Consider the following 19625-nt stretch of genomic DNA (forward strand, 5'->3'; position numbering starts at 1 on the left):
CAGAAGGTGCTCAATATATGGTAATTCTTACATAAGTAATAATAAAATTACATAATGCAATTAACTACAGTGTACACTGATCTAGAGCTAAGCTTAGTAATAAATGAGTTTTGTTGAAAGTTCACACTAGATGAATACCACATGTCATGTTAGGTAAGCTCTTACATTTAAGTTGGAAGTAACATGTTTTATCAAAAAGTAGGTCTCATATGTAAGCACAGTATGTATGGGGAAAAAAGTAAAATAAATTGGTTCCAATAATTTATTAAATGACTAAGGTCATCTTTTAACCTGAAGCAAAAATAAAAGTTTGTTAATTAGACAAATAAATGTACTGAAGTTTTTCTGATGTCTGAATGATGAATTTTAAAAATTACTTTGTTACAATATTAGTCACACACCTTTCAGCCTAATACAAAGAACATTTCATTAACATTGGGTATGTCATTGCTCTCTACAGTTTTCTTGAAATGTTACAGAAATGGCAAGAGGTAAAAGTAAATACCAGTGAAATGGCATCCATATCCCAAAGCATCTTCCATAGGTATAAATATACGGATAATGCAGAGGTACGATATTTGGATTTCAAGCCAAGCAATAAATTGCATCCCTATTTGCTAAGTTTATAATGCATATTTTTAAGTTTAATATTAGGATCAAATGAGACATATCCTATTCATATTTTGATACAATGTATCACTACAAATAACTATGCTGAAATAACATTAAAATATCTGTATATTAAAACATTCTCAGAGTATTCATAGAAAGAGACAAATGTAAATCCATTTTATGGACAAGGAATTAAATAACTAGTTCAGTGTTATAAATTTCTCTACTTAAACCAATAAAATATAAAAGACTTCATGACAATGCCACATGTATATATACATATGTCTGAACATACATGTTTGTCATGTATGCGTGTGTGTGTGTATATATATATGACATTGTCTTGACAGGTAATTTCCTTAATCAAATTCTAACCTCTCTGCTTTCCTTAAAAATTGTACCAGGTAGGCTAATTACTTAATAAATTCATAATTAGCAAACATCCTTTCCTTGTGAAATTTTATTAAAACACCAGTTTTCGAGCTGCCACATGTAATGTCTATAGAAGATGAAAAATATATACTAATTTATTTTATTTTAAATACCTGATCATATTGGCCATATTTATTACTGAATAGGAATATGTTAAAACGTAATGGACAATAAAGTTGAATCTGTCTACAAAGTAGCAACCAAGAGAAGGACCTATTTCAAGCTGAGGTGATACTGATATTATGACCTTAATATGTAACTATGCAAAACAAGAAGAGTAGCTCAAGAAATAATTTGGGTGGATAGACGCTAATGTAGATTTTAGGAAAAAAGTTATTAAGATAAATATAATTTCAGATTCTAAAAAAAAGAATGCTCTACTAAGTAAAATTAACAAGTCTATCTTGATTAAGAGCAGAGGCAGAATTTATATCAAATGTGGGTTTCTTTGATGTAAAACTGGCATTTTACTTTTCCACAAAAATAATTTGTTTAGGCTTAAAGTGGAACCAAAACTGGAATTCGGATTTAATGGCCAAGCAACTCATATTTCTCAGAATCAATACAAATTTTGATTTTCATACCTCTAAGAATATTAATCAGGTTAAAAATAATATCATGTGCTAGAAAAATTTAAGTAAAATAACAAAGTCTGTCAGGTAAAGCAATTAGCTGGATAAATTTCTCCTTATCCAGAAGAATGAACATCTTGGATGTTCAGAAATGTATACTAAATCAATATCATTGAATAATTATTCATTTTTAGAAATGTAACAGTCATGCTTTTAAACTTCAAACACTCTATTTTTGAAAATGTTACTATTAACTGATTGCAGACCAAGCGTTAGCCAGAACTTACATTTTAGCCACAAACAGAAACACATGTTACAAAAGATACTCAGGATTTTGAAAGTATAAAGGAAACATCTCAAGTATCTAATTAACTGGAAAATTTTATGGAGCACAAACCAGCTATTTAAACACTAATAGGTACTACAGGGTCTGTGGTGAAGACACTTATAATTTCATTGATAAAACAAGATATTGAAAAGATTACAGGGCACCAAAAAGTGAAGGTAAGTGCTATTAATGTGCAAAAGAAGGTAATGTTGGTCTGAACTATAAGAGTTAGCAAAGTCTGAATGAAGGAGATGGAATTGAATGACAAAATCCAGGACATCCTGCCTCAAAGTACGGCACTTTGGTGTTTAAGAAAATGGCAGAAGCAGGAAGGTCTTTCTTACCTTCTCTCACCTTTTCTCCCCTGAAGTGGGCCATAAAACCCAGCTGATCCTCCCCTAAAAGCAGATTAGAAGACCCTCATTCCAGAGAGGTCCTCCCTATACCCAGAGGAAAGGAAGTATCTTCAACTCTGAAGACACAGAGATGTTAGGAATCTGAACAACCAGGCCTTGCTTGCTATGCTCCCCCCAGTTTATTACCATTAGATTACACCCTTTTGTGCTCCAACTACACTTTTGTATGACTGTTCATAAAAATACAGTTTTCCCTGTTTCTTTGGGTTTTCATTTCTGAAGGTTCTCATGTCATGTAAAACATACATTAAATAAATCTGCATGCTATTTTCTTGTTAATCTGTCTTTTGTTATAGGTGTTTGGGCCATGAATCTACCGATGGGTGAGAAATCTTTTCTCCCCTGTGTGAGTTAGAATTTAGATAAGATTTAAATTGGCAATGAGAAAGGACTATCATAGGACCAAGCAAAGGTATGGATATAGGAATAAACAGACGGTGTACTTTATTTTAGCTATGCATTTTTATACTCTTCCTAAAATGTAAAAATGCTTTATCCTTAAAAACTGACAGGAAGGTAGAGGTTGTGGACTTTCAGCAGTATATCCATTTTACATTAAAAAAAAAAAAAAAAAAAGTGGCTTATTTTTCCCTTCAGATCCCTGGTAACCTGATAAGAAATGCTTCTGAGTGCTTTTCTGCCTTTACTTTTTCTTTTTTAATTATCTTAAGTTTCTTTTACATCAGAGTCTCAATGTTCCACTTTCCCCAGGACTATTTTTTAGTGCTTTAGTATATTGCCACCATCTTTCTATTTAGTAGACGTCTGACTATTTTGTTCTTTAAAATTTTGTTTCTCTTTACTTAAAAAAATTGAATAATGGACTATTACTTGATTGCATTTATTGCCATTATCTATGAAGCCTCATCTACTTTGCCATAATTTGTTACATCTTTGCATACATTCTAGACTGTAAAAATCATATTTGTCTTATTCTCAGAGGAGAAAACTGTTTGATCCAAATGCCAATTTAATTATGAAAGATTTTATTTCTATTTTGTACTAGTGAACCAACATGAACTACCAAATTCAAATGTGAATTAAATAATTTAAATCCAAACTGCCATTCATTTAATTGTAAATAAGTAACTTCAAGAAACTAATGACTCCAGTACTTTATCCTCTCAAAGAAGGAGAGTACTTCTTTCCTGTTTTTGTCTTACGGAAGAAAAATGAAAATTTAAAGGATTTACCATTTCCAGTTTCTCTGCCTTAAAGCGAACAGAGGGATTTAGGGAGATCTTTTCTTGTAGTCCATAATTTTCAGTCCAGGCAGAAGCAACATCTAAGAGACAACAGGGTGCACATTAATTGGGAACTTAATTGGAATAGAAATTTTCATTTGACAGGATACGTTCTGAGTTCCTGCTGTTCAAAAATAATTCTAGCTAATCAGTTGGCAGCTTTTAGTTTTGTTTTCGTAACTTTTTCTTTTTTTTTCCTTTTCTTTTCTTTTTTCTTTTGAGACGGAGTCTCACTCTGTCACCCAGGCTGGAGTGCAGTGGCGTGATCTTGGCTCAATGTCCGCCTCCCGCGTTCAAGTGATTCTCCTGCCTCAGCCTCCCGAGTAGCTGGGACTACAGGTGCATGCCACCACGCCTGGCTAATTTTTGTATTTTTAGTTAGAGACAGGGTTTCATTATGTTGGCCAGGCAGGTCTCAAACTCCTGACCTCAGGTGATCCGCCTCCCTCGGCCTCGCAAACTGCCGGGATTACAGGAGTGAGCCACCGCACCCGGCCAGTTTTCATAATTTTTTTAAGTCTAAATTTTTTATATAAGCTGTCTTCACTTAAGTCCTAAGATACAAGAGTAGCCAATTATGCATTGTGAAGTCCCAAAGATATATTAACTTAAAAGACAAACATACATCCCACCACTACTACATCACCACAATGCCTTAAAAAGATAAAAAGTCTTTTTGTTCAAAGATGTTGATATTTTTTCAAGTGGTAAAAGTGTTTTGTGATGTGAATTCTGGAAGTACTCTGGAAAAAAAACATAAATGCAAGTCATTTCAAGTTTGCACATAAAGTATTATATAGATTCTGTACTTTGAGCTAAAAATCTTATCTCTTATTTTAAAGACAGGTTACATTTCAAGTAGCATAAATGAATTTTCAAGAGCTAAAAGTCATACACTTCTTATCCATTTTCCTACATCTTCTCAATATACCCTGATTATTTAAACGAGCCTTTGTCCTTATTGCATGAATAAAAAAGATGCTACAAAAGACCAGAACTTGAAATACTGTATGTTTTAATATGCCAAAGTTTGTAAAACAAATTCCTGTAATTCATGTTGATCTTACTATCTAAATTGCCACTATTCTAAATACACTTTTAAATGATATTTTACTAGTTCTACATAGAAACAAGAGGAAGAAGAAAAATCTTTGGAAAATGTCACATCTTTATGCAGTGTTTTAATTTTTTAAAATTTCTCAGAGCATCTGTCTCTAAGTACAAAATGATTTGCATTCTCTTAAGAATATAAGAAGTGCATATGAAAATAAATAGTCTTCCTCTAAACCTTTAACACATCCTTAACATTCTATGTAAAATCTTTAATATAGCTTATAGGTGTCAAGATCATAAAAAAATGGATGCTGACTTTTAGCTTCAAATGGAATTAAACTTTGAAAAAGACTGATTTTAGTATTAAATAGAATTTTTACAATTCTGATAAAAGTAAGTGAATCTCCTTTGTAATCATACCTAATTGTTGGCTATGAAATTAAAAATAATATATACATAGTGTATATATATATACACACACATACATACACATATATTCACATACATATGTGGGTATGCATATATATACACACACATATACACACATATACATATACACATATATGTGTATGTGTGTGTATATATACATATAATTTTTTTATACACATACATGTAATTTTTTTCCTCTCCTATGAGAAATTCTATGCCAAACCTAAAGTGTAGTATACAGATCAGCATGGAGTGGAATGATATAACCAACCAGCAGATAACTTTATTTTTCATCCTTTAAGGTTTGGATATGTGAAGCTTGTCCAACGACTTCCAGCTTGGTGTTTGGCCTGCAATTAAGGCACATTAACACTAGGTGGACCCAAGTGAACCTGATTATGGTCTCAAAGACTAAACTTGGGCTTGAATTATTCATTTCAAGTGTTAAGTAATTGAAAGAGTTGCAGAGGGGAGAGCAAGGGGAAGAGAGGAGAATGAGAGAAGGTGAGACAGGAACACTTACAACATTGACATACTGAGGAATGTGTTCTCACGTTTTCCTACATCTAAGCATAAAAATTTGCTATATTGGCCGGGTGCAGTGGCTCATGCCTGTAATCCCAGCACTTCGGGAGGCCAAAGCGGGCGGATCATGAGGTCAGGAGATCGAGACCATCTTGACTAACACGGTGAAACCCCGTCTCTACTAAAAATACAAAAAATTAGCCAGGCGTGGTGGCGGGTGCCTGTAGTCCCAGCTACTGGGGAGGCTGAGGCAGGAGAATGGTGTGAACCCGGGAGGCAGAGCTTGCAGTGAGCTGAGATTGTGCCACTGCACTCCAGGCTGGGCAACAGAGAGAGACTCCGTTTAAAAAAAAAAATGCTATATCTAACAGTGAAAAGAACAGAAGCTCCTATCTTCTATCTAAACAGTAAACTATGTACCTATATAAGCTCATTAATCTTCACAGTGACCACAGATGTTATTATTCCCATCCCAAAGATAAAAGACCAAGGCAGGAAAAGGTAAAGAAATTAGCCTAGGTCACATAGCTAGTACATGATAATGTTAGGAGTCTAATCTCTTGTGACTCCAGACCAATGTTCTTAAATGTGTTCAACATCTTTAATAATGGGTTTGCTCATCTACAAAGTTGGAGGAATAAACCAGATTGCCTCATAGGAGTTAGAAGATCAACAATATCATAGAAAACTACTGTGAAAACGTATACAGTATTATTAATATCAACACAGAGACACTGTATTATAAGGAGATTCAATGTAAAATTATACTAACCATTTAACAATATGCAATCAGGGCTTAACAAAATCTTTTTCTAGACAACTTACACCTTTACTTTTGAGTTAAAACCTTAAGAAGGTCTGTGTATAACTCCAGCATACTTCGTCAATTCAGAGTAGCTTTACCTGAAAGCCCCTCACAGACAGTTTTCCTCATCTGCCAATGACATCTCTCTATCCCAGCCCCAAGCTCTTTATTTGCTCCTCTCTGGGGGAGTGAGTTTTTCCAAGTATCGCTTATTATTCTCTTGGATCTCTCTCCTTCTTGTCCTTCTCCTTCTCCTCCTCCTTCCCCTTCCTCCTCCTTCTCCTTTCTTTAGAGACAGCGTCTTGGTCTTGCTCTGTCTCCCAGGCTGGAGTGCAGTATCCTGAACATAGCTCACTGCAACTTTGACCTCCTGGGCTCACGTGATCCTCCCACCTCAGATTCCCAAGTAGCTGGAACCACAGGTGCATGCCACCATGTCCAGCTAATTTTTTAATTTTTGTAGAAACAGGGTCTTGCAATATTGCCCAAGCTGGTCTTGAACCCCTGGGCTCAAGTGATTTCTCCCATCTCGACCTTCCAAAGTGCTGAGATTATAGGTGTGAACCACCATGCCTGGCTCCTCTCAGATCTTCTGTTCCTATCCTCTTTGTAGCAGCAGAAGAAAAGGAATGTTTTGTAAGGAAAGGATCAATACAATTTACTTAATACCACGAACTCTGAATGGATATTTTTTCCCATAACTACTTTATTTCAGTTTCAAAAGACTTGGTCTAAAGGAATTAAGTCTTTACACTATTAGTAAAGTTAAAATAATGACTATTTCTTCATGCAACAATTCTTTTTTTTTTTGAGATGGTGTCTCGCTCTGTTACCCAGGCTGGAGTGCAGTGGCATAATCTCAGCTCACTGCAACCTCTGCCTTCCGGGTTTAAGCAATTCTCCTGCCTCAGCTTCCCGACTAGCTGGGACTTCAGGCATGTACCACCATGCCTGGCTAATTTCTTTTTTTTTTTGCATTTTTAGTAGAGATGAGGTTTTACTATGTTGGTCAGGCTGGTCTCGAACTTCTGACCTCAACTGATCTGGCCATCTCGGCCTCTCAAAGTGCTGGGATTACAGACGTGATATTCAACTTATATACGGCACTAGTGAACAACTCTGGATTTTGAAATAAATTTCTGTAATAGCATCATTTTTGAAAACATTTAAATATTATGTGGATTTTTAAAATTCTAACCAATTTTTACACTTTGGGATGATTTTTAGATAAGAACAGACATAGAACTATCTAATTACATTTACTTTTGTTGAGGTTAACATTAAAATTTGTTTATATTTTTTGAATTCGTATCAGGTAACTGAAGGAATCTAGAAGTGATGGTTAATTTCTGATTTGTAACCATCTATAATTAGGTACTTATAACATACAAATCACAATATATATAAATTATCTAGAGATAATTTAGAGGTGAATTTACCTTTTTTCCATTCCCCAGAAATATCTTGCCTATCACATTTATGTAGAAGAAAATGAGACTGAGTTGACACAATTTCTACTCTAGAAAAATGTTCCATCTTAATTGTATTTTAGTATTTACTTTACCTATAACTTACTTAAATATATTTTTCACTAACCTATTTTTCTACTACAAAATCTACCACTGTTCTTACAGCGACTGGTATAAATTTACCTGAGATTATTTACTGTTAACAAGATCTCTGTTCTAATCACACCTGACTCTTAGAGTCATCTGACCTCTAGTTCATCCTTAGTTCTTTCATTTGTGGTGCTTCCTTAACTTGAAACGATCTCCTGTGTTCAGTTATCAATTGACGTTTACCACGTTTTTCAAGATATGGATAATGTCTGACTTTTGACAAGAAATTTTTCTTAATTTCTGCATATTGTGACAGATTCCTTATTATATACTAGTTTTTGGGGTCAAGGGGAGGACATAAAATTGAATCAAGAATTGGAAGCTTTTCCTTCTGCTCTATAAACATGACCTAGAATATTATCTGAGCTATACTCTAAGCTATAGGTTCTGTATTATTAGTAACAGGAAAATTTAGTAGGCATATACTATGCACTAATTACAATATAAGTGCTTGACATGCATGATCTTGTTTAATCCTCATAACAACTCCGTGTAAACTTGTAACTCTTTCAAGGTTACAGAGTTAATAAGATGAAAGCAAGAACTTGAACACTGAGTCTGTATCCAGAGTCTGGTGGTAACCACTGTGCCTTCCTTATACCATACTCATAGCACTCACTACTTCTTTCCTTAGGCCTCTATGTTCATGTCTTTACATAATTTGTTTAAATGTGTTATTTATCCACAAGACAGAATGGTTTTTAGAGTAACAAAACCACCCACATCCTGCTCCGATTAACACAAAAAACTGCAGATAGTAGCTGCTTGATAAAATAAACATACACACACATCTATAAACAAACATATGCATATAAATTAGAATGTTTCCTAATTTGAATAATTAGAATTTTTAGCCCCATGTTTTATTTCACAATATACTATTAAGTATCTCACAGAAAATATCCTAATTTCTTCATAAATCCCATTGTACTGTATTCTATATAACACAGTAAATCCTTACTGAATAAAAGGTTAAAAGAGGCATTGAATAGTTTAATTACTTTAAAAGTTAAAAACATGTTATATAATTATTAATAATTTATAATATAATCAAGGAATAAAGGATTCTGACTTCCATCATCCAGCAATTTTGATGTTCATCTCATGACTGTTTCATTTGTCTTTTTCTTCTCATATGGGTTCCCAGTTTAAAATAAATATAGTACATCCAGAGACTGGAAATTAATTATGTAAGAGGAATAATACTATAAAGTTTCTAAGGGTCAATAAATCTAAGTAAAAGCAAATATAACTCATGGCTGAAGATTGCTATTAACCCACTGGTAAATACCACCCCAAATCGGAGTAAACCACTGTGGAATATAGTATAAACTCCTGTAAAGATTGGCAGCTATTGGGCTGGGAGCAGTGGCTCATGCCTGTAATCCCAGCACTTTGGGAGGCTGAGGCAGGCAGATCACGAGGTCAGGAAATCAAGATCATCCTGGCTAACACGGTGAAACCCCGTCTCTACTAAAAGTACAAAAAATTAGTTGGGCATGGTGGCGGGCACCTGTAATCCCAGCTACTCGGGAGGCTGAGCCAGGGGAATGGCGTAAACCCAGGAGGCAGAGCTTCGACAGAGCGAGAATCTGTCTCAAAAAAAAGATTGGTTGCTATTTAATTTAAATTAATGCTTCCTTATTTTTCTGTTCTTATATGAATAATGCTATTAAAACAAAACTAAAATATACAGGTAAAAATTTGCATTATAATTAGGCATATATAATTAGTTTTTCAGTTATGTTTAGTCTTTTTATCGTTGTGTTTAACTTTTGGAGATAATTTCAGGGGACTTTTTCTTGATATTGATCCTGTAAACACCTTACAGCCAAATAAAAATCTTTATTTTACACTTGGCTTAGATAATTAATGCTTTATTGTTTTAAAAAGTCAGTAAATCATTTTATGGTAATTAAGAATCAATAATAATGAATTAACAATACTGACATCCTTTCTGATTGATATCCATATGATTTCTTCCAAAAAAACAAGACACATTTCTTAAGGTATGCTCCCTTCTATAATGTGTTTTCTGAAAGGTGTATTTAATATGCCTCATCAGTATTGCACTAAAAGGACACGGCAACCTAATCTTGATCTTTATAGAAGACTTTTCATTATTTGATTTAAACAATTCATGAATTATTATAGCTTTATAAACACTGTTATGACAATGCATCTTTTGAAATTTCAACTCTTTGTCCAGGGAAATTTCTAATAAAAGTCATATTTTAACAGGGACCAACATAAAGACATTATTTTTACTTTTTCATTCACTGAAGGAACAAAGACATAATTCACCCTTCTTCGAAGTCTTAAGTCACATTACATACTCCTCATTGAGAGAGAATTGAAAAAAAAAAAAAAAAACAGGAAAGAGAAATTAAACGTGTATTTACCTGTATTAGACAAACCCACAGAACAGTTTTCTGAAGAAGTAATTGGAATCTGTTCTGTTTTGCTGTATCCAGTTTTTATCTGTGAAAGAAAATGAGGAACATGCAATGTCATTTACTAAAGTAGGTCACTTGAAGCCCATGTTAACATAAAAAGAATGGTTACAGAGATTAAAGTAATTGTCCCTCAAACATGAACCCTCTAAAATTTTGGTATATGCATCTTCAAACAAAGCAATTCAGAATTAAAGGTAACAATTGCTTTCAGCTCTACCACATCCAAGGATAACAAAATATAAGGCCACACATGTTGTCTTTTAAAAGTATTATAGCTGCAAGTGACAAAGTATAAGGGGCTGACAGAAAATCGTATACTCTGTCTCTGTTCAGCATGTACCAGAGACTGAAGTTACCTTTGACGAATTTTATTCTACTGACTAAAAGCATAAGTTCCCTATATTACAGCTAACACAGACATAAATAATACACACTTTATTCTATAACTGTAATTTGTTAGGACAGTATAGCAGTTAGTAATTGAGTATGTTAATTCTGATATAGAAATTGCCCATTTTGTGTGATTCTACTTGGGTGAACTATAGCACGCATGAAGGTGCAATACCCTCTTAGACTGGATTAGCCTGGGATTAGCCTCACTGTGTGGGAAAGAAGCTAAGGAACAAAAGGAAGATGGCCTGACTTCAGTCAAGCAGAGAACAGAAATGGCAAATAACTAAACCAACTGAAACTAAATATGATATTCCTAACATAGTTTTGAGTGATATCTAGGCATATCTTTGTGGAACTATTTCGTCATGCTGGTATTTTCTAACCCATCATGCTTCTGGCCACAGGACATGCTGACTTAAAATATGTTTATTGAAAACACAGCATCAAAATTTTAAATAGAAAAAAATAAAAAAAACTTTCAAAGAAATATTAATTTGTTAACAATTTTACTGAAATAATTCTATATGTATATAACCAATGTAAAAATGTATAGGGAATTTATGGAGTACATACATAAATTTAAGATTACCTGACTTACCTCATAAGAAGGTAAAATGGCATTATTTGTTTTGGGAGTGGATGAGGTCTTCGGGATTAGTATTTCAGGAGGAGAAGAAAAAAAACTAAATGTTGAGGCTTGAGGTCCATATTCTCCTGAAGCTTCTACAAGTGATGTACATGACAGATTTTCTGGCTGAATGTTGTCGGATTTTTGTCTGATGAATGCTATCTCCCAAGCAGATTCTGACCTAGTATTAAAAAGAAATCACTTTATGGATATGCTATGAATACAGTACAACTGAATTCCAAGATAATGTTTCAAATGTTATTAAAAAATATTTCTTATAAAGTACTTAACACATCTTAAATTACTGCTTCCAAGGAAATATCTTAAATGACTCATTCTATCCCATGGGTAGTATAGTTACCTCAACTTGGCTCTGGTAATTATGCTTTTTGCCTCTTCAAATGATACACCAATCATAGATTCCTTGTTGACTGAGATAAGTTGATCTCCTGGTTTCAAACGACCATCCTAACAAAAACAGTAACATTTATAAAGGAACTAATGAGGTATTTAAAAAAAATTGATGCAATTAAAGCAATGAAAAGTTTTTGTGAAGAACACCTTCAAAAAGAGTAAAAAGTAAAATCTTAGACAATCTCAGTAGCAAAATGTCTTGATTAAAGTCTGGTTTAGTAATATATATGAGTAAAATGGAATGGTTCATGCATTCCATGAATAAATTTACATGCTAAAGAATTCTGAATATGGCAGGTAGGACATAGGCCAGTATACCAGGAAAAGGGACCTGTTTTAAAAACTGAGCACTATGAGGCTGATCATGCTCTGACTCTGTGATAAAGTGGGCCAAATAACTGTGGGATTATTTCAGAATACAAAACTCATTTACTTTAATTTCTCTGCATTCCTACATATTTCCTCCCACCAAACTGTTCAATGTGCAGTTATCCCACAATGAAATTTTTAAAACTTTAGTCAAGGGTCTTTTTTTAACAAAATTTTTAAATTTTCAAAATTTTTTAGTAGAGATGAGGTCTCATAACATTGCCTAGGCTGGTCTCAAACTCCTGGGCTCAAGCCTAGGACCACCTCGGCCTCCCAAAGTTCCGGGATTACAGGTGAAAGCTACTGCGCCTGGCCAAGGATTTTAATCATATTGATCCTACCCGTATTTCAGCATCATCTTTTTTACTAGACCTGCGATTAAGGCCTAGTTGGCTGTGCATATATTGTTAGCCATGTCCTGCTAATAATGACAATTCTAACTGGCTGCCTGGTGTTGCCTTTGCTAAGGCCTGGCTTGCTCATAGCTAGCCTAACTGAATACGACAGAGCATATCAGGAACAAGAGTTAATGTAGTTGTTAGATAAGTTTCCCAGTTTTTGTCTTTTCTTTTCATTCAAACCAGAAAATAAAAATAAGCTTTCTTCTTTTACAGCTCCTAAGGTATTTCCCTATTTATCATTAATTAGTACAGTGGTAGAAACCATTATTTTTATAACTACAGAAAAAGCTTATATGGTTAAAAAGGGAGATTTTCACCTTGATGGTACTTAAGTAACTTTCACAAATTCAAGAAAACATCTTTCTTTAGTCTTATCTACTAAAATATATCCCTTGGATACTGATCTTTAATCTAAGCTGTATTATTTATAATAATGGTGATTCACAGTTATTTTACTCCTAAATAACAATAGGTATTATTTTTTAAAAAGACATGAAGTACTATCTCTTTCACCGACTAAAGAATACATAGGAAAACAACAAAATTGACATAAAACATTCATGAAAGGATTTTATAGAAACATATCTCAAATACTGTGTAAAAGATGATATAATCTAGATGCATAATGACCCTATCCTACTGAAAGGTAAACATTATTTAAAATACTTAAGCCAACAGAGTCAACTTATAAAACATATATAAGCCACAGTGGCTTACGTCTGTACACCCAACACTTTGGGAGGCTAAGGCAGAAAGATTGCTTGAGCCCAGGAGTTTGAGACCAGCCTAGGCAACATAGTTAGACCCCACCTTTCAAAAAAAAAAAAAAAAAATAGCTGGCACATGTCTGTAGTCTCAGTTACTCAGGAGGCTAAAGTGGGAGGATCACTTGAGCCCAGGAGGTCAAGGTCATGATTGCACCACTGCTCTCCAGCCTGGGCAACAAAGCAAAATTCTGCCTCAAAAAAAAAAAAAAAAAAAATATATATATATATATATGTATATCATATATATGATATACATATGATATACATATATCATATATATTTTTATTTTATATATAATTTGAAAACAAATTTTCATTTTATGTAAATATGTGATTAAATATAGTTAGCAAAGTCAGACAACATAACATGCAGTGTTAGTACAGAGAAAAAGTTCACATGAAGGCAATTTAACCCATCTTATATTAAAGTACGCTGATGTACTGAAGCAGCATTTTCTGGCAGGAAGAGAGTCAGAGAAGAGAAGAAGAAGCATGCCTTCTGACTATGACTTCTGGTGTTTACATATTTTTTTCTTTCTAAAAAGTATTCATAGCAGTTAGTTTTTTTCTTTGCCTCCTAGAATAAGATCTCAGCTGATCATGTGAATTTCTGAACCTGTTTAAAAGTCAGAACCTGCAAATGAAAACAAAGCTATTTTTGTAAGTCTGGCATTCGAGTGCATTCTGCCCCAGCTGGATTAATGTATATGTGAAGATACTAACTTCAGAGATATGCTAAGATCTCTTCCACACAGTCTAGATTTCAATTCAGCAGTTACAGAGCAACTACCTGACATGCGAGGCAACGTGCCAAGCACTTTCATATGTTGAACTTCAGATCTGAATTCTTTCACATTGACATTCATGTAGATGTTGAAATAATAATATATTCCTGACCACGTAAACACTTCTGTTAAAAAAGACCAGTACTATTCATTTCTATATTATGACTTTGGTATATAGTTTTCTAAATAATACATTTCAATATTATCAGAAACCATCTATACAGCCTAATTCTGATTTAACTAACTCATTATACCTAATACTAAGGAACAGTCCTTCTGTAAGCCTTAAGATTCCTTTCCTATACTTTTACAAGATGTAGACTGACAGGAACCTTCTTTTAACTCCAGTTATTATTGTGAACTGAGGGAAGCTGTTTAGCTTTTATGAAACTCCATTTTCTTAGCCGTAGAATGGGGATAAATTTATGTAACACGAGGTTGCTATAAGAAGTAACATGTGTAAATTATAGCACATTATAGATGTTAAATAAGATGAGGTAAATGAGACTTCCATATCTGTTGTGGACAATTTTCATACTGATAGCAAATTTAATTATATTACTCATCAGATTGAGAAACTTCGATGGCTGCCAACTGGTAGGAAAAGTTGAAACCCCTCAGCATCCCAAACCCAGCACAACAAATTTACTGCAGCTTATTTTTTCTAGCTTCACCATTCACCTTCCACACCAGCATATAAATTCTTCATGCTACTCTCAGAGAATGTGCCTCAAATCAGCCATGGTCTTTCGAACCTCAGTGTTTTTATACATGTGAATTCCCATCTAGAATGCCACCATCTACCCTCCAACTTCTCTGCGATAAACTCTGACTTAAACGTCACAGCCCAATTCAAACACTATCTCTGCTGCAAGTTTTCTCTAGTTCCCCAGGATTTACTTAATTGTTGTATCTTTTTGCTCAAAAAACACTTTTACTTACCTAAAGGATTGCACTTAATCTGTATGGTCCTTATGTTTACACATCCGCTTTTCCCTGCCTTCGCATTAGAATATACTAAATTAGCAACTCCCAATCTAGGGGCAATGATTCTTTTAGTGGGCCAGAATCACCGATTCTTTCAGTTAGGTAGAACTAGAACTCTGTCCTTTTCATGGTTATTTCCCCGGCACAGTGCTAGGTACACAGGAAGTCCACAGTAGGTTAAAGGGGGCCAAGAAACAGTCTGAGGATTTTAGGGTAGCTATGACAGAAATAATAATGGCAAAGGAATAAAGAGAGTGACACTGCAAAGGGAACCATCTTGGCTGCTACTTCTTCAGCTCCCACCAGTGGGACTGGTTGCTTCATAGTTTGCCATCCAGAGGCCTGATCCTGCTATTTATCTAAAAGCCTTAGCCCTGGTTCCAGCGCTACGCTCAGCATGAAAACAGATTTCCTCTGAAAGTTAAATATGTCCTACTTCAATGCCACCAATTACATGATGACATTGATTGTGAGACCTATAATTTCAGAGATAGAAGAGGAAAAGTTACATATATATACACACTCAGAAGTATATTACATACCGATATATGCATGTTATATATATGTGTGTGTGTGCAAGCATAGCTTATATGTGTATGTTTTAATGTATGTCTTAGAACCAACTGAAGAAAATATGAAATATACTATCAGATTTGAAGAGAGGATTTTGATTTCTGTCTGCTTTCCCTATGTTACCAGCAACAAAAGAAAGAAAAAAAAAATGAACATTTGAGAACTTTAAAGTATTGTCGGAAATCTGACACAAAGGCCCAAGGAGGAAGTACCTTGGTGTGGAGCCCAAATGGTGCCAGTGGAAGGGTAAATAAGCAGATCAGAAACCCTCGGAAATGTGACAAAATGACTACGGAACCATTCATTCCTAAATTTAAACTGAGCAAGTATGTATGTGTCAGGCACCACACCAAAGACCAACAACGTTCCTGTGAATAAAATCAGAGAGCATCCTTGCCTTTAAGAAACACTGTCTTGTGGTTCAGGCAGAGTTGATTAAACAATCATAAATATAAATACATCATTACAAACTGAGATAGGTGACACAAAGGAAAGGAACAGGAGTTAGGAGCATATATAGAAAAAATAAAACATAGCCTAGACTGGGGAAAAGCAGGCAACATAATCCTTAGGCAATAGTATTTGAATTGATAAGGAAATAATATGGGAAAGAAAATGGAGTGCTGTTTCCAGACTAAGGGAACAGCATATGACATGGGAAAAAAAAAATTGGCCCCTTCCAGGAACTGAGAAAATGCATAGCGATAGAGAGCCAGAGAAGGAGAGGGCAGAAGCCACACTATATGGAACCTTGTAGGCAACCAATATTAGTAAGATATAGGTTGGGAGGGAAATAGATATGGCGCATGAGAACAAACAATGTTACTGAAAGAGCTGATTCAAAACTGATGACAGTTTAAGCTCCAGTGATGAGAATGAAGATCAAGAAGACTGATGGATTCAAGAGATATTTAGAGAGTAGAAAGTCAATGGTATGTGTTAATGAATTGAATAGTGTCATGGGAGTGGAAATAAATTTTCTAACTTTGTATACCTGGCTGTCTTTCACCAAGACTAGGTAAACTGGAAGAGACTCTGTTTGGGAAGAGATGAGCAGAATATGGTGTGATGTAAATGTTATGAGTTCAGCTTCAGAAATGTTGAGTTTGAGATACCCTTAAGAGGTCCAAGCAAAAATGTTGATCAGGGAATTGAATATGGGTATGAAGCTTAAAGGAGTGTCTAGGCCAGAAAAAGGGTCTAGGATTGACCCCAGATAGATACGGGACTAGCTGACAAGGTAAAAGGGCCTTGGACCTCTCTTATTTCCTTAACTTTAGCAACTAATATAGTTGTTCTCAATTTATAGGGTGCCTCTAGCTCTTAGAGCTGAGGAAATCTTGGTTCTACTTGAACTGAAAAGATGTATTCATAATATCCCATATTTGAATTCTGGATATGTTTTTCAAAGAAACATAATATTTTGCTTCTACTAAACCAGTATTTCATTCTCATATTTTCCAGGAGGAAAACATTTGGGGTGGGTGGTGGCAAACCATGAATAATTAAAGAAAAGTCCTTCTGAGTCCCAATAACTCCCTTACAGTTTGGAAGATTTGCAAATATAAATGAAATATAATCTAGCTATAAGCTTGAGATTGCCTATATTGTTAATTATGAAACATTATAATGTTAAAATTACAGAAAGTTAAAGCATTCATACGCATTTAAAAAATATTAAGTTACTCAGTTCAGCAACTTCATTAAGATAACCTTATGAGTTGTGTTTCCTATTCTACAGATTATACTATGTAGAAATTCTGTGCAGACTAGAAATTTATAACATGTTAAAACAGTATTTAGAATACAGTGAATGTATCGTTATTAATACATTGTTTTGAAATAGTTATATCAATTTTGTATTTGAAGAATAAATATGCATATGCATACAGCTCTCCATCTTGAGAAAATATTTAAAAATAATGTAAGCACTAGAAAATTACTCTTGTATACGTTTTTTTATTTTTTATTTTTTAGAGACGCTCTGTTGCCCAGGCTGGAGTGTAGCGATGCAATCATAGCTCACTGCAACCTGGAACTCCTGGGCTCAAGGGATCCTTCCGCCCGGGCCTCCAAAAGTGCTGGGATTACAGGCATGAGCCATTGCCCCCGGTCCTCTTCTCCTACACCTTTTTCTATCTTGCCTGTTTTTGGTCAGCTGTGACCAGGTAGAAAGAACATTAATAGCTCTGTGCTGCCCTCTAGTGGTAGGTAGAGAATATAGTCAATGAGAAAATTTTGCCTTTTAATACTTCTTTCAATGAAATTCTAAGAAAAAGTAGATATTATAAGAATAATTCCTTAATTTGCTATCACTGACAGAAGACAAAGAGTCATTCAGCACCACTGCTATCAATTTATTACTCTAACTCCAAATAGTTTTCATCGTAATAAACAAGCACAAATTCATGCTTATCTTAAAAGCAAATTCTTAGCTTAGGCGCGGTAGCTCACGCCTGTAATCCCAGCACTTGGCGATGCTGAGGCAGATGGATAACCTGAAGTCAGGAGTTCGAGACTAGCCTGGCCAACATGGTGAAACTCCGTCTCTACTAAAAATACAAAAATTAGTTAGGTGTGTTGGCACGCACCTGTAATCCCAGCTACTCGGGAAGCTGAGGTGGGAGAATCGCTTGAACCTGGGAGGTGGAGGTTGCAGTGAGCCGAGATTGTGCCACTGCACTCCAGCCTGGGCAACAGAGTGAGACTCTATCTCAAAAAAAAAAAAAAAAAAAAAAAAAAAGAAAAAGAAAAAAAAGCAAGCAAATTCTTATCATTTGTTAGGTACCTTGATCTATTATTGCGTTATATCAAGGGTAGTTTAAGAAATGCCTTAGCTATATTGAACACACACACACGCCCCTCTCAGCTTTAACACTAAAGAAACACCTCGGCCGGGCGCGGTGGCTCACGCCTGTAATCCCAGCACTTTGGGAGGCCGAGGTGGGCGGATCACGAGGTCAGGAGCTAGGAGACCATCCTGGCTAACACGGTGAAACCCCATCTCTACTAAAAATACAAAAATTAGCCAGGCCTGGTGGCGGGCGCCTGTAGTCCCAGCTACTCTGGAGGCTGAGGTAGGAGAACGGCGTGAACCCGGGAGGCGGAGCTTGCAGTGAGCCGAGATCGCGCCACTGCACTCCAGCCTGGGCGACAGAGCAAGACTCCGTCTGAAAAAAAAAAAAAAAAAAAAAAAAAAAGAAACACCTCAATTCTTGGAAGAAAAAAATTCAATTTTTGGTTTGTTTGGATTTGTTTAAATTTAGTTTTTAAATATGTTGATTAATAATTTAAATTTAATAGCCAAAAAATTATATCATTAAACTTATTAAATAATACTTTTTTGAGACAGGGTCTCACTCTGTCATCCAGGCTAGAGTGCAGTGGCACGATCACACCTCACTGCTCTTGATCTTCAGGGTTCAAGCAATACTCCCACCTCAGCCTCCAAGTACCTGGGACTACTGGCAGGCGCCTCCACGCCCGGCTGATTTTTTTTATTTTTAATAGAGTTCAAGTCTCTCTACGTTGCCCAGGCTGGTCTCAAACTCCTGAGCTCAAGCAATCTTCCTGCCTCTGCCTCCCCAAAGCTAGGATTACAGGCATCAGCCACCATGCCTGGCCCATATGACACTTAGAAAATACATTTAAAACAGGCCTTATTATCTGAACAACCGTAAAGCAATTGAAATTACTACAACTATTTTGGAAGTTATTGGTAAAATGGAATTTTTCCCTAACAAGACAAAAAAATCCAGCTGAAAAGATAAACTGCTTGGTAAACAAGTGTTTGCAGTGGTGGGGGACGGATGGGGCAG

At 35.1% G+C, this 19625-nt stretch overlaps 2 protein-coding genes across 16 annotated transcripts in view; both read right to left on the bottom strand.

Annotated features, from left to right (window-relative positions):
- STXBP4 (syntaxin binding protein 4) overlaps positions 1–19625 on the bottom strand; it is a 206661-nt gene that overhangs the window by 164249 nt on the left and 22787 nt on the right. For all 12 annotated transcript variants that reach the window (XR_007720369.1, XR_007720370.1, XR_007720371.1 and 9 more), the window contains 4 exons: positions 11874–11980; positions 11483–11693; positions 10438–10516; positions 3554–3645 (listed from right to left, as the gene is read on the bottom strand). Coding sequence is in view for 9 of the 12 variants with exons in the window: in XM_050764696.1 (XP_050620653.1) it covers positions 3554–3645; positions 10438–10516; positions 11483–11693; positions 11874–11980 (489 nt within the window). In the remaining 3 variants the exon portion in view is untranslated. The remainder of the gene's footprint in view (positions 1–3553; positions 3646–10437; positions 10517–11482; positions 11694–11873; positions 11981–19625) is intronic.
- LOC126939425 (40S ribosomal protein S17-like) overlaps positions 1–19625 on the bottom strand; it is a 670460-nt gene that overhangs the window by 37562 nt on the left and 613273 nt on the right. The gene's annotated exons all lie outside the window — the stretch shown is intronic.

The sequence above is a fragment of the Macaca thibetana genome, chromosome 16, assembly GCF_024542745.1.
Source record: "Macaca thibetana thibetana isolate TM-01 chromosome 16, ASM2454274v1, whole genome shotgun sequence".
Classification (NCBI taxonomy): domain Eukaryota; kingdom Metazoa; phylum Chordata; class Mammalia; order Primates; family Cercopithecidae; genus Macaca; species Macaca thibetana.